Here is a 12,860-nt window from a genome sequence, read left to right on the forward strand (position 1 = left end):
AGTTATGTCGGGGCACTGGAGGGTTGGCACAGTTATGGTGGGACACTGGATGGTTGGCACAGTTATGTCGGGGCACTGGATTGTTGGCCCAGTTATGTCGGGCACTGGATAGTTGGCATAGTTATGTGGAGGTACTGAAGGGTTTGTACAGTTGTCGGGGCACTGGATGGTTGGCACAGTTCTGGTGGGACACTGGATGGTTGGCACAGTACTGGTGGGACACTGGATGGTTGGCACAGTTATGTTAGGGCACTGGATGATTGGCACAGTTATGTTGGGACACTGGAGCGTTGGCACAGTTATGGTGGGACACTGGATGGTTGGCACAGTTATGTCCAGGCACTGGATGATTGGCACAGTTCTGGTGGGACACTGGATGGTTGGCACAGTTATGTTGGGGCACTGTATGGTTGGCACAGTTCTGGTGGGACACTGGATGGTTGGCACAGTTATGTCAGGGTACTGGATGGTTGGCACAGTTCTGGTGGGACACTGGATGGTTGGCACAGTTATGTCAGGGCACTGGAGGGTTGGCACAGTTATGTCAGGGCACTGGAGGGTTGGCACAGTTATGTCGGGGCACTGGAGGGTTGGCACAGTTATGGTGGGACACTGGATGGTTGGCACAGTTATGTCAGGGCACTGGATGGTTGGCCCAGTTCTGGTGGGACACTGGATGGTTGGCACAGTTATGTCGGGGCACTGGATGGTTGGCCCAGTTCTGGTGGGACACTGGATGGTTGGCATAGTTATGTCGGGGGACTGGAGTGTTGGTACAGTTATGTCAGGGCACTGGATGGTTGGCACAGTTCTTGTGGGACACTGGATGGGTTTGCACAATTATGTCGGGACACTGGATGGTTGGCATAGTTATGTTGGGGCACTGGATGATTGGCACAGTTCTGGTGGGACACTGGATGGTTTGCACAGTTATGTCGGGGCACTGGATGATTGGCACAGTTCTGGTGGAACACTGGATGGTTGGCACAGTTATGTCGGGGCACTGGATAGTTGGCACAGTTTTGGTGGGACACTGGATGGTTTTCACAGTTCTGTCGGGGCACTGGATGGTTGGCACAGTTATGTTGGGGCTCTGGATGGTTGGCACAGTTATGGTGGGATGCTGGATGGTTGGCACAGTTATGTCAGGGCACTGGATGATTGGCACAGTTCTGGTGGGACACTGGATGGTTGGCACAGTTATGTCGGGACACTGGATGGTTGGCACAGTTATGTCGGGACACTGGAGGGTTGACACAGTTCTGGTGGGACACTGGATGGTTTGCACAGTTATGTCAGGGCACTGAATGGTTGGCACAGTTATGTCGGGCAATGTAGGTGGTACTGCTGTCAATGGCCCTGGCTATTTAATCCAAAAAAGTGCCCACCCTCAAATGCCAGTACTTGACACATAGTAGTCATCCCATAGGACCTACAAATTGACCCTAATATTATGCCCTTAGAGTTGCAGCCTATTTTTTTTTTCTTTAGTTGTTTTTTTATTTTTGTTTTAGTCCCACTAGTTGACTTGACAGTGCAGGGCCTAATGCACACGGCAGATCTGGGGGGTATTCATTTGGTCAAACCACGTAGAACACGTCAACTACGAGCTTAAACATCTAGGATTCGAGTTCTCTTCGGTCCTGGCAGCTCCTGTGCCCGTGGCGTTCCCTGTGCAGTTATACACTGATGCTGGGGCCACACATTTACGACATGGCTCGGCAATTATTTCACATACGGGAAACTTCACGTCCTGATGAGTCTTCTGTTTATTCATTTTAGATACCAACCAAATATATGAAATGGGACCCACCTGTGTGTGGGAATATATGCTGAAAAAGTCTTCTATTATCCCGCAAAATGGGGCCCAGATACGACTGATATAAACCATGGTGCGGTTAACCCCGTAACATCCAATGCTTTATTACGTATACGTTTTTGCCGATTTGGAAGTGTAAAGTGTTATATTGTTGTTTACCAATCTACAATCACGTTCCAGGAAAAAGAAAGCAAACGAATCACAAGAATCACAAGACGTGATATTAGAAGAAACACAAACAAGAAAGGGCCCTTTAATCCAGGGACCAAAGCATACAAAACCTCTTTATATTGTGTTATGACCGTGGAAGGGGCAAATGCCCTTTTTTTGCAAACAATGGCAGGGAATGTGATGGGTGACATCGACACAGAAGCCGAAGAAAAGAATTCTCAATGCTTTGTGTGTATTCGGGACACAAAGGACAAGATGTGGGTTGCGTAAATCACGAGACGGCAAGAACCCTATGAGATCGCACCAGGAGTAGCATGGTACGGCGTGTGTATTATAACACAGACCGGACTGATACGCCATTAATAAGAGATAAGAACCTCATTCATCCTGATCTATACAAGAATCAATAAAGGAAGTTCCTAGAACTTTACCTAATCCCAAAAGAGAGACTTTTTAAAAAAAAAATCTATCATTTCGACTTAGACGAATAGAGGTCACAAATACCTCAAGGATTTTCAGAGTCCATTCTGTTTACTTAACAGTCCAGTGGTATGAGAGCCGGGGAGGGCCATGTAAGATAGCAATGCCGGAGTGACTACATGAATGGCGCCCTGTTCAGTATACGAACAGCTGGGTTTGTACAGGAATAGCAAAAGGAGCAGAGTACAGCGCTGGGTGTAATGGAATAAGTTCCCAATATCACATCAGTATGATTGATGGGCACTGCTGTGCTGTTGACCCGCTGATATGGCCCTGGCTGAGTGACAGCTGGGAGCAGCTCAAGTAAAGCCTAACAGGGAGGGGGCAGCTGGGGGGGGGGGGGGCAGGATTTAAAGAGACGTTCTAATCCCCTAGAGCTCTCTTTGTGCCTGTCTGTCTCGTGAGGTCTCCCTATACCTGTTGTCGTTCCTGTGAGGACACTTAGAGGTGAGAACTTATATTTCTATATAGAAGAATCTCTGGAGACTTAAGGAGATGTGTTTTTTTCCTGGATTTTATAACAATTCCCGTACTTGTGGGAGGTTTACAACAAGGAATGTTCTAACATTATTACATAGCAGGAAAGTCGTGGGGCATTATTGACATTTAGGGGGGATACAGTCCGGGTGTACGAGTTGAGTGGGAGCTATTTTAAAGATAGTCCATGGTGCAGCGTTGTATAACTATAGGGTGGAAATGTGTGAGTATCGAATTCTTCGAATCCTACAGCATAGCTAGTATTGATTGTGGACTCTCTTAATGTACGTGTATACTGGAATATTCCTTCAATTCAACTCTGATGTTTCTTTGACATGTGTGTTGTGATTTTTTCCATGCCTTACAGACATTGTAATTATTTATAGGTACTAATCCTGAGCCGTAGACATCTCGGTAGACTTAGAGAGTGCCAAATGGCAAGAACTGAAGGCTTAACACGGAACACTATCTTTAATGTATTGATGCATTGATTCCGAATTACCCGTATTTTGTTTTTATATTCTGACTGGGTTTAGCTTGGGTTCGATTGTGGGGCTCTAAGTTCTAGGAGTTTTAGGAGGTGGCAAACTGGGCAATTGCCCAGGGCCCCATTTAATAAAGGGGCCTACTAGGATGAGAACCCCGGGAACATCCGTCTCCACTGTAAGAGTGATCTGCCTGACGACACAGAGAATAAAATGTTTTTGGGGGACAAAATCCTCTTCCAGAGTTTTGTCATTACAACGTGTTTGTCCAGTTCCATTAACCTGTAGTATTTGTTTTAGTTTCAGGAGAAGAATCGAGATGGTAAGTGATGTCTAACGACCTCGTCGCTCGATGACTGTCTCTTTTTGCCCTGCTCCTTGTCACACTTGTCGCTCTGTATTGAAGAGCTGACTTCCCCGTCTTAAGCAGATTATGTGTTCGTGTTTCTATGTCATCTTACTACGCTTAAGTGCTTCTTAGAAGGATCTAACAAGTGGCCTGTGTTGTGTGTTTGTGTTGTTGCTTTTCTATTGCCCTTCCTGTCTCATTTTACCTTCCCACCACTTTTTTTTTTATTGCTCAACCTGCTACTCCAGCTGTCTCTTGACCAGCTTATATTGGATCATCCTATGTACTCCAAAGATGGAGAACTAAGTGAGGTGTGGGTACCTGGGGTTGCTCCTCATGGTCCTCCTTGGGGAATGAGACCTTCCACAGAGACAACACACGGAAAGAATAATGGGGACAATGAAATGCAGCAACACCAAAATGTTATTGAGAGCTATGAGGATCTGCAGAAGGTCCTGATCAATGCAGGACTTCCAGAGACAGAAGACAGGAGCAAGCAACCCCGTACAGGTAGGAAAAGTCAAAAATATCCCGCTTGCCATGACTTCTGCCACGTATTTTAGCTTGGCCATCTGTGCTCTAGTTGCGTATTTCTTTATAACAATTTGACTCTTCATTATCCATCTTAATGGACAACCCGACACACATATTTACTCTGTGCCCATACATGACCTGCCATAATAACCATAACATGGAGAATACTTACTAACAACTGATATCGGCTATAAAATAAAGCATCTCTCTATTTGTCCATATTCGCTGTTGGTTGGTGTGTGGTGGTGTGGTCCAAGAATCCTGCGACACGGATTTTATTACAATAGTTCACTATTCATTATATAGGAGACTGATAAGGTCTACCTGTATGACAGTGGTGAACCTCTAATGGAGGTAGACCTGGTGGCTGCTATGGGGTTTGTGGGCAGGGCGGACAGGTGACGAAAAACCTCCACTCCACGGGGTCCCCAACAAATTCTATTTTATCCGCCTTCTCAGGACACGGTTACAAATAAATCCTGTAGCTGATATCTGTGTAACGGGGATAGAGGTCAGTAATACAGAGGGTAGCAGTGCACATTGGAAGCGGGCATGCCCAATAAATGGGGGTAAAGCAGGCACTGTAGAAAATGGCACAGTACATTGGGACACAGCAGACATAACACACGGGCATAGCCAGCACAATACAAGGAGGAACAGTACAAAGGACACAGCAAGCCAGTGCGAGGGTACACAACTATTAGGGGACAAACGTGGCAGCACGGTAGGCACGGGTTTAGGGGGCACCTGGTGAAGCACAGTAGGCACACTATTGAGGGTTGCAGGCAAGCCGTAGCTTGAGGAAGACTTGACGAATATCTGGGCCACTTGCCTCTTCGCGATAGAAGAGAATGCAGTGGTTTGAGCTAAAACAAATGTATAAAAAAAATAAATCGTGTGAACTGGATTTTTGAATCCTCTAGTTACAACTGTGTAACTACAGGAGCACCTGTGGTCACTGGCGCACTGCAGCCCCTTCGCTATAGTACTGATGCGGCAACAAGCCTCCATGCCACTGAGTTGCCGTACCAGAGACAACCACACTTGCATGTACATTAGTGAGTCAGTACTGCAGCGAAGGGGCCTTGGTACTGCTGTAACCACCGCCACTACCTTGTTTTGATGACCATGGAGGTCCCGAGGTTGGGATTGCTTTCAGATCACACTTTGATGGCTAATACTAAATAACAAAAATGCTAGTTAAAAGTCTTCCTAAATGAAAATATGTGTGATTAATGAGGTTGCTTGTCAATCGTCAGGTCATACCATGGATGCCACAACAATCTGTGTCCTTGGGGCTCCCAGCTTTGCTATGTCTATTCTTCTGGAGGGTGCAAGACAATGTCCTGGTAAGGCAGTCCAATAGAGTCTGTGATGTAGAAGTACAAAATAAATAGGAACGGAGTAAAAAGGTATAAACATGTACGGTACTTATTGAGGACATTTTACTTTTTTTCTTTAGGAAAAATACTACTTTGTCTCTCCACCTCGTGGTTCTGTCCAGCCCCACCTTCTCCAAAGAGCATTGTTCCCCTTTTTATCAAGCAGGCTGTAACCTTTGATCTTGGGGGTCGCACTTACTTAGACACTTTTTTCCCCCCTCGACGTGTCACATACCTCTCTTGGTTGGGAGGACCTCATTTTCTGATGGGAGAGCAGTGGGACTGTCCAATGGGAGGTTCTCCGCAACTTTCCCATCTCCTTGCTGATACCTTAGGTGTACGAATCCTCCTGGATTCTAAGGAACTACCTCTTACTCCTGCCCTGCTTCTTAGTAATTCTTACCAGTTAGGCTCTTGGGGGAAATATACTACGAAGGCCAAAACAACAAAGGTGGTGGAGCTTTGTCAAAAAGAAGGACGGGAAGAGACAATACGACAAGAGATTTTGGCATTTCTTACCTCACTAAGGATGAAGGGCCATCAAAAGGTATTCAAAAAGTTCTCCCTTCGATCCACAGTTTGCTTTCCTATAGACTGTAGCTTGTTTTTTGTTTACTTTTTTGTTTTACCTTAGGTTGTTTTGAAGACCTTTTTGCCCTATCCCGGATGTTCTCAAGCTACAAACTTCTATTCATCTCAAGACACTCTCGAAGTGTCTGATGTGGTACTGGGGATTTTTTCTGAGTTCCCACAAGGACAAGCAGTCCTGCTTGAGGGCTTTGTAATGACAGTGCCCCCACTCAGGATCAAGCCATCGCCACCTCCTGCCTGTATACCACGTAAGCGAGGGGATTTATAGGGGAGAAATGCTCTGCATGGGAGGGGCTAGGAGAGAGTGATACTCTGTAGAATCCTCTCCCGATACCACCTTCCTTCTGTCTCTTCCTTCCCATTTGTCTTCTTTTTCTGTCCACTTCTTCATTATCTTGTATTTTTTTGGTGCCATCTCTATACATAGATTTCTTATCGTCCCTCGATTTCTTGCTTCATATTCAATCCGTATTTATTTCATGTTCTTTATTAAACATGTACTCTCTTATTGCATACCCTGTCAAACTTTTCCTTGTACCTCCTCTATATTGCACTGGGCCCTTACTCAATAATCACACCTGCCTCCTGTGCTGGAGAAGATTTTGTGGCATTTTTTCAATTAAATGTATATTTTTTCCGGCACTGGACTGCAGCTTCATGGAAAATTTTGAGAAGAGGATTCTCTTCATATCCTAAGTATACAAGTCTGTCAGATTTGATTGTATCTGTATTGAAGGAGGGTCAGTTCTCTCTCTTTCTCTCTCTCTTTCTGTCTCTCTCTGTCTCTCTTTCTTCCATCTATGCTTCTTTCATTCTCCACTTTCTTCGACTTCTGCCTTCCTCCTTCTCCCTCTCTCTCTTCCTGTATTACTGTCTCTGCCCCACCCCCCAGGCTGCTCCGTGCGCCCCCCAGAACTGACGATCCGTCTCTGTGCCGTTGTCTGCCGATCTCGCGGAGACCAACCAATCCTAAGCAAGGTAACGGGGCTGCCCCCATTCTCCAGGGGCTTGTATCCCCCCAATCTTCAAACCCCTATCCTGAGCCCCTGAAGAGAAGAGTTCTTTAGATTTAAAAAAATAAAATAAAAAGACATCACTATCCCAGATGTTTTATGAACATCTAGTGTATGTTCACCAGTGATTGTTTTATCATTTTATGTTGGTTTTATTGTATTTTATGTAATCCATAAGATCTCTGATGCCTCTTTTACAGGTGGTATGTATGGTCGGGCGGGCAGAGAAGCCTCTCTGTCATCGATCCGCACTTCCTCAGTCATTGGATACCACACTAGAGTTATGGGGAGTGCTGGATGAGACTCAAAAGAGAAACATATGGGTCCAAATCAAAGAAGCCTCAGAAAAGGTCATGAAAACAATAATGGAGGAAGAAAAAAAAATGACCTCTAAAGAAAGGGGAGGGAACAAGGTTCAAACTGATGTACTTGGTATGGATTTCAAATATTTTAAGTAAAAATGTACAAAATTTACTATTTAAAAATTATTTCCGATTTGCGTCAGGGTTAGCCATAGTTTTACAATGTTTGGCAATTCGAAACTATATCTTCATTTTTAGATTTTTTTTTTTCACTTCTTAGACATCTGTCAAAACCAAACCACACCCAGTCGCATAAGGTTATTCTATATTATTTTCCACATTTTAGTTTTTCAAAATAACTATTCTTTGCCTTGACAGTGTTACAAATTTTTAACATGTTCTCCACCAACTTGGACTATGAAATAGAGATCTGGGGTGGTTTAATTCTTGAAGGAGTTCCCATATGGGCTTAGTTAGAATGTTAGTTAGTTGGATGCTTTTCCTGCAATCTCTGGTCCTTTTCATCCCAAACCATCTCAGTTAGGTTTAGGTCAGGTGACAGGTGACCGTGCAGGCCTTCCCGGGCTCATGAACATTATATGAGCGGGTGTGGAGAATCTGTTCCAACGAGCGGCTCTCCGGCAGACGGCCAGAGTTTTTTTCAACTTTTTGTTTTTTGGGAGGGAAGCAATTGATTCGGTGCCCTGTATTCTATATTTTGTATTATGAATCTTATAGTCTTTAAGAACAAGACCAACTTTACACATAGATTTTTTCTTGCTTTTTTCCTCTATAATTTCAAGGTGTTGATATGCTGCTTGTTTGTGTTGACTACATGGTGTCGCCAGTCGTTCTTGGTGTGTCCACGGATCTTTGTTTGGAAAGCTGTGGGATCCACGAATGTCTTCTTGGAAGCCTGGCAGCTGGAAAATCCACAACTGTTGACTCTGCATCGGGTCCTCTCATTGAGACAATGCTGAGACGTTCTCTGACATACCTGATGGAAGGAAAAGAGGTTTTGGTGATCGGTGCTGGTGGCATTAGCAAAAAATTCATCTGGCAGGCTGCTCAGAATTATGGGATCAAGGTAACACATTGTCTACCTAAACCTGGATCTCAGCTATGGTTTGATATTGACTTAAGACTGGATACAGATTTAAGTTGGTTGTTAGGCTGAATTTCACAAGACATTGACTAAGGGGTGTAACTATAGGGGGGGGCAGAGGTTGCAGTTGCACCATGGCCCTGAAGTCTGAGGGTGCTCCAATGTCCATCGGCCAAGGACGTAGCTAGTGGATATGTGTACTGAGTACTGGGTGTCAGGAGGCTCAACAGGCCAGGACCTCGATATATAGGCCTAGTGGAGCTTACTAAATATTTTTCCAGGATGAAGGAAAGCCGAACTGCGACCCGGGTGCCAATAAACCAAAACCAGCATATTTAGATACAAGGCTAGGTCAGCGAAGTGAATCCCTTCCCAGGGTGAAGAAAGGCCCAACTTTGACCTGGGTGCTTGGTGCCAGGGGGTGCTAACAAACCAAGACCAAAGTATTTTGATTCAAGGCTAGGGGAGCAGACTGAAGCTTTGCCCCGGGTAAAGGAAGGCATAACTATGAATCTGCCCTTTGCCCCATATGGGGAGACCAGACTTATAAATGACGCATCATATTTTGAGCCCTGTTACAGATTTTGCATTGAGGCCCAATAAAAAGACACAGAAGTTAGATAGCGAATAATCTGTAATGTTCCATATTTTTTACACTGATTTCTCTGTTTACAGATCTTTTTAGTGGAGTCCGACCCAGGACATTTTGCCTCATCACTTGTCACCTCCTTCATCCATTATGATTATGAAGATCGCTCTTGTGATGATGAGGAGCATGCGCAAAACATCTTATCTATAGTTAGGGAAAGAGGTCTGAACCTTTCTGGTTGTATGGCATTTTGGGATGAGTGTACTATCCTTGCTGCTATACTGTGTCGTATGTTAGGTCTTCCTGGACCACCTCCGAGTGCTGTGAGGCTTGCCAAGCGCAAGACTCAAACACAATTGTGTCTCCTCAACATGACAGCTCTATCTCCACCATTTCCATATGCTGGGGCATTTGCTGTACCCTGCTTTCCCCTTGGTCCCGGTACAGGGGGAGTAGAGGCTGCAGAGTCAATTCTCTCCTACCCATTGGTTATAAAGCCGGAATCCGGAGCAGGAGCTGTTGGTGTGCGATTAGTTCAAGATGCAGAGGAGTGTAGAAGGTTAGTTAAAAAAATGGGGGTAGAACCGGAAGTTTGTAAGCTTGTAAGAAATTATGGGTACTCCGCCATAGATGCAGGTGGAGTCTATCGTAAAGAAGAAGGTTTTAAGAAGAGAATTGGGGGGAGTATAGAGCCGGTAGTCCGGGAGGAAGTACTATCGAATGGAGGAAGCAATGTAGACCTTACTGAAACAATAAAGGTGATTGCTCAGACACCTCCTCCACTACTGGCAGAGTACATCACAGGCTCTGAGCATGACGTGGATTTGGTCCTGGGTTTTAATGGCCGTCTTCTGGCGGCTTATATATCAGACAATGGGCCAACTTTACTCCCAGGTTTCACTGAAACCGCAGCAGCACTTCCATCCCGTCTTAGTCAAGAACGACGCTGTCAATTAGTTCAGGCTGCTTCACGCAGTTGCAGAGCACTAGGCCTGTACCCTGGGGTCTTCAATGTAGAACTGAAAATGACCGAAACTGGTCCGCGGTTACTGGAGATCAACCCTCGAATGGGTGGATTTTATCTGCGCGATTGGATTCGGCATATCTATGGCACTGACCTAGTGCTTGTTGCTTTGGCACTGTCTTGTGGGCTGGAGCCTGCATTGCCAGAGAAAGGTGCCCAAGAAAGTGCCGTGCTAGTTGGGCTTATGTGCACTGGTGAATCTCATGAGGATGCTTTAGGTAGCACAGCAAATCCACAGAGATTGTCAGAGTTGCATAATGCTGGATACATCAGGTTCAACCGCCTGGAGGGTGGTCCGGTGCACGGGCCAGACCAGGAACCCTATGGCAATGTGGCATGTCAGGGTGAGAGCCAAAGGGAGGCCAGGGAAAGACTTCTAGGGGTGTGCTCTGTGCTTGGGTTAGATTCTCAAGGATATCCAGTGCGTTATCTGACTGGAGAGTTCCAGTAAGTGATAGATTAATAAATGAAGACTACGTTTCCAAAGTGGGAGAGCGCAGGATTGGTGGGAACAAATTAAGATTCTGAGGATACAAAAAATAGTAAACGGGATCATCTTTCAAGAGTGCACCCATGTATACAGCATCCTTGGATCTCCTCCTTGGTTAAAGGGGTATTCCCATCTCAGCCCCATTGTGCACAGCTCTCTCGATCGAAGTTTATGAGAGTTACGGAAAGAACCAAGCAAGTTGTGATTGGCTCTATCCATAACTACCATAGACTTTAATGGAGAGACACCTAAAGAGCACAGGGGAGCCCCATTCTCTCAATTGGTGAGACCCCAGCCTATCAGGCATTTATGACATATCCTGTGAATATGTCGTAAACACTTGCGAAGGAAAAACCCCTTTAAGGATAATTTGTCATTGTTTAGGTATTTTTGTGGGTATTGTTGCCTAAAAGATGAGAACAATACAGAATAGAATTGGTATTCCCACTAGTCTAGTTGGCGCTTATTTTTCTGGGTATTATTTACATGTTTTAAATGTATTTGTTATGTTTTAAATCGAATATGATGCAGATGATCTTGGACAAGCCGAAGGATCATGTCAAGTAAAGTATAATAAGTTCTTGCTGTCAGAGAAATTACTGTCTGTTCAATTTGCTATTGAAAGTTTACAATATTCACCCTATCGAATGGATTAACTAATTTAAGGGTGTCTTCCGGGAAAAAACATTGATGGCCTACCCTTAGCTTTGAACCCCTGTGTTGCCGCAATCCTGGCCAAAATATATTAGACTGAAGGTTTGATGGGTGTGTCAACGGACACCATTCAGTCACTTATCCAGATCCAAATCCATAGGTTATATCGATGTATCGGAGAGAAGACACAAAGAGACAATTCTTTGTATACCCAAAATTCTTCTCTAGTTTATTGTTAGTACGCAGTTACAATTGTTTCCCATGAGTGGGGAGTTGGCTCGAGCTGAGCCAATCACAAGACAGGTTTCTCATAAGAAATCACGAGTAAGACCAGGCTCCCAGGCAACCCCAGCATGAGTTTGATTTTACAGGGAACAGATTCTTCAAGCTATAAAATGGATTCTTCATGCAAAATAGAGTCACAAAAACCCACTTTACTCACTTGCACATCCTGGGACACCTACCAATCATCAAAATGGGTACCTGGCACTTTCGCACTTGGAGCAGTATGACCAATTTGTACTTCTGATTGGTGGCGACCCCATGGGTCGGATCGCACTAAGGATAGGCTATCAATGTTTTTTTTTCCTGGAAAACCCCTGTAATGACAAATTTTGTACAAATTTAAAAAACAATTAATGATCAAACATTCAAATGTGCAGTATATTCTAGAAACAATAAAAGATTGTTTTACGCTCATGACGTCACAGGTCGCAGCATGAAATATGTATTATGTCATCGTCCTATTACTCCATTCAGTTTCCTGTGCCACTCGTAGGCCATAACCATATTGTTTTTCCTTTTATTGATCAGTGATCCCAATTTTTATAGGTGTCTGGCATCCACTTATTCCCCTGTTCCTATTAAAATAATTATGTGCAGGTTGTTTTATGGGCATCTAATGGTTTCTTTACAGTCCACACCAGATTAGCAGTCACCCCATAAAATTATTATCTCCATACTTTTGTTTTCACATATTTTGAGATGACAACCTCGGAGTCTCGGAGATCTACTTGAATAATATGGAAGGCTCTAAAAATCGTCCGCAATTAAAATAAAAGTATTTTCAAGACATTAACCCCGCTAGATCACAAGCTGTACTAATAAAACACACTTCTTGCAACACCTTTTGTTTTTCTATTTTGTTTCTTTACTATTGCCCCCAGGGTACCCCCATTAATAGTGCTATTTCCATGCCTGACACTAATGGTGCCATCAGAATGCCCTCATTAATAATGCTAATAGGATGCCCCCAATAAAGGATTGTCTCATATAGACAACCCCTATTCATATTTCCTATTTGAATGTTCCCCTCTATGAGCCAGAATGAAAAATGAAGAGCCACTCTGTAACAAGTGGTTCCCGCTCTGAGGCACCTGATAAGCCATTAATTTG

General features: G+C 44.4%; 1 protein-coding gene across 1 annotated transcript; it reads left to right on the forward strand.

The window, feature by feature from the left end:
- Positions 1-2,846: 2,846 nt before the first annotated feature.
- Positions 2,847-12,576, forward strand: CARNS1 (carnosine synthase 1). Its single transcript, XM_075842153.1, has 10 exons — positions 2,847-2,917; positions 3,733-3,754; positions 4,030-4,291; positions 5,575-5,664; positions 5,778-6,244; positions 6,332-6,536; positions 7,181-7,266; positions 7,502-7,733; positions 8,407-8,690; positions 9,384-12,576. The coding sequence occupies exons 2-10, from the start codon at positions 3,752-3,754 to the stop codon at positions 10,770-10,772; spliced, it is 3,018 nt and encodes a 1,005-aa protein (XP_075698268.1). The 5' UTR covers positions 2,847-2,917; positions 3,733-3,751; the 3' UTR covers positions 10,773-12,576.
- The last annotated feature ends 284 nt before the right edge of the window (positions 12,577-12,860 follow it).

The sequence above is a fragment of the Rhinoderma darwinii genome, chromosome 11 (assembly GCF_050947455.1).
Source record: "Rhinoderma darwinii isolate aRhiDar2 chromosome 11, aRhiDar2.hap1, whole genome shotgun sequence".
NCBI lineage: Eukaryota > Metazoa > Chordata > Amphibia > Anura > Rhinodermatidae > Rhinoderma > Rhinoderma darwinii.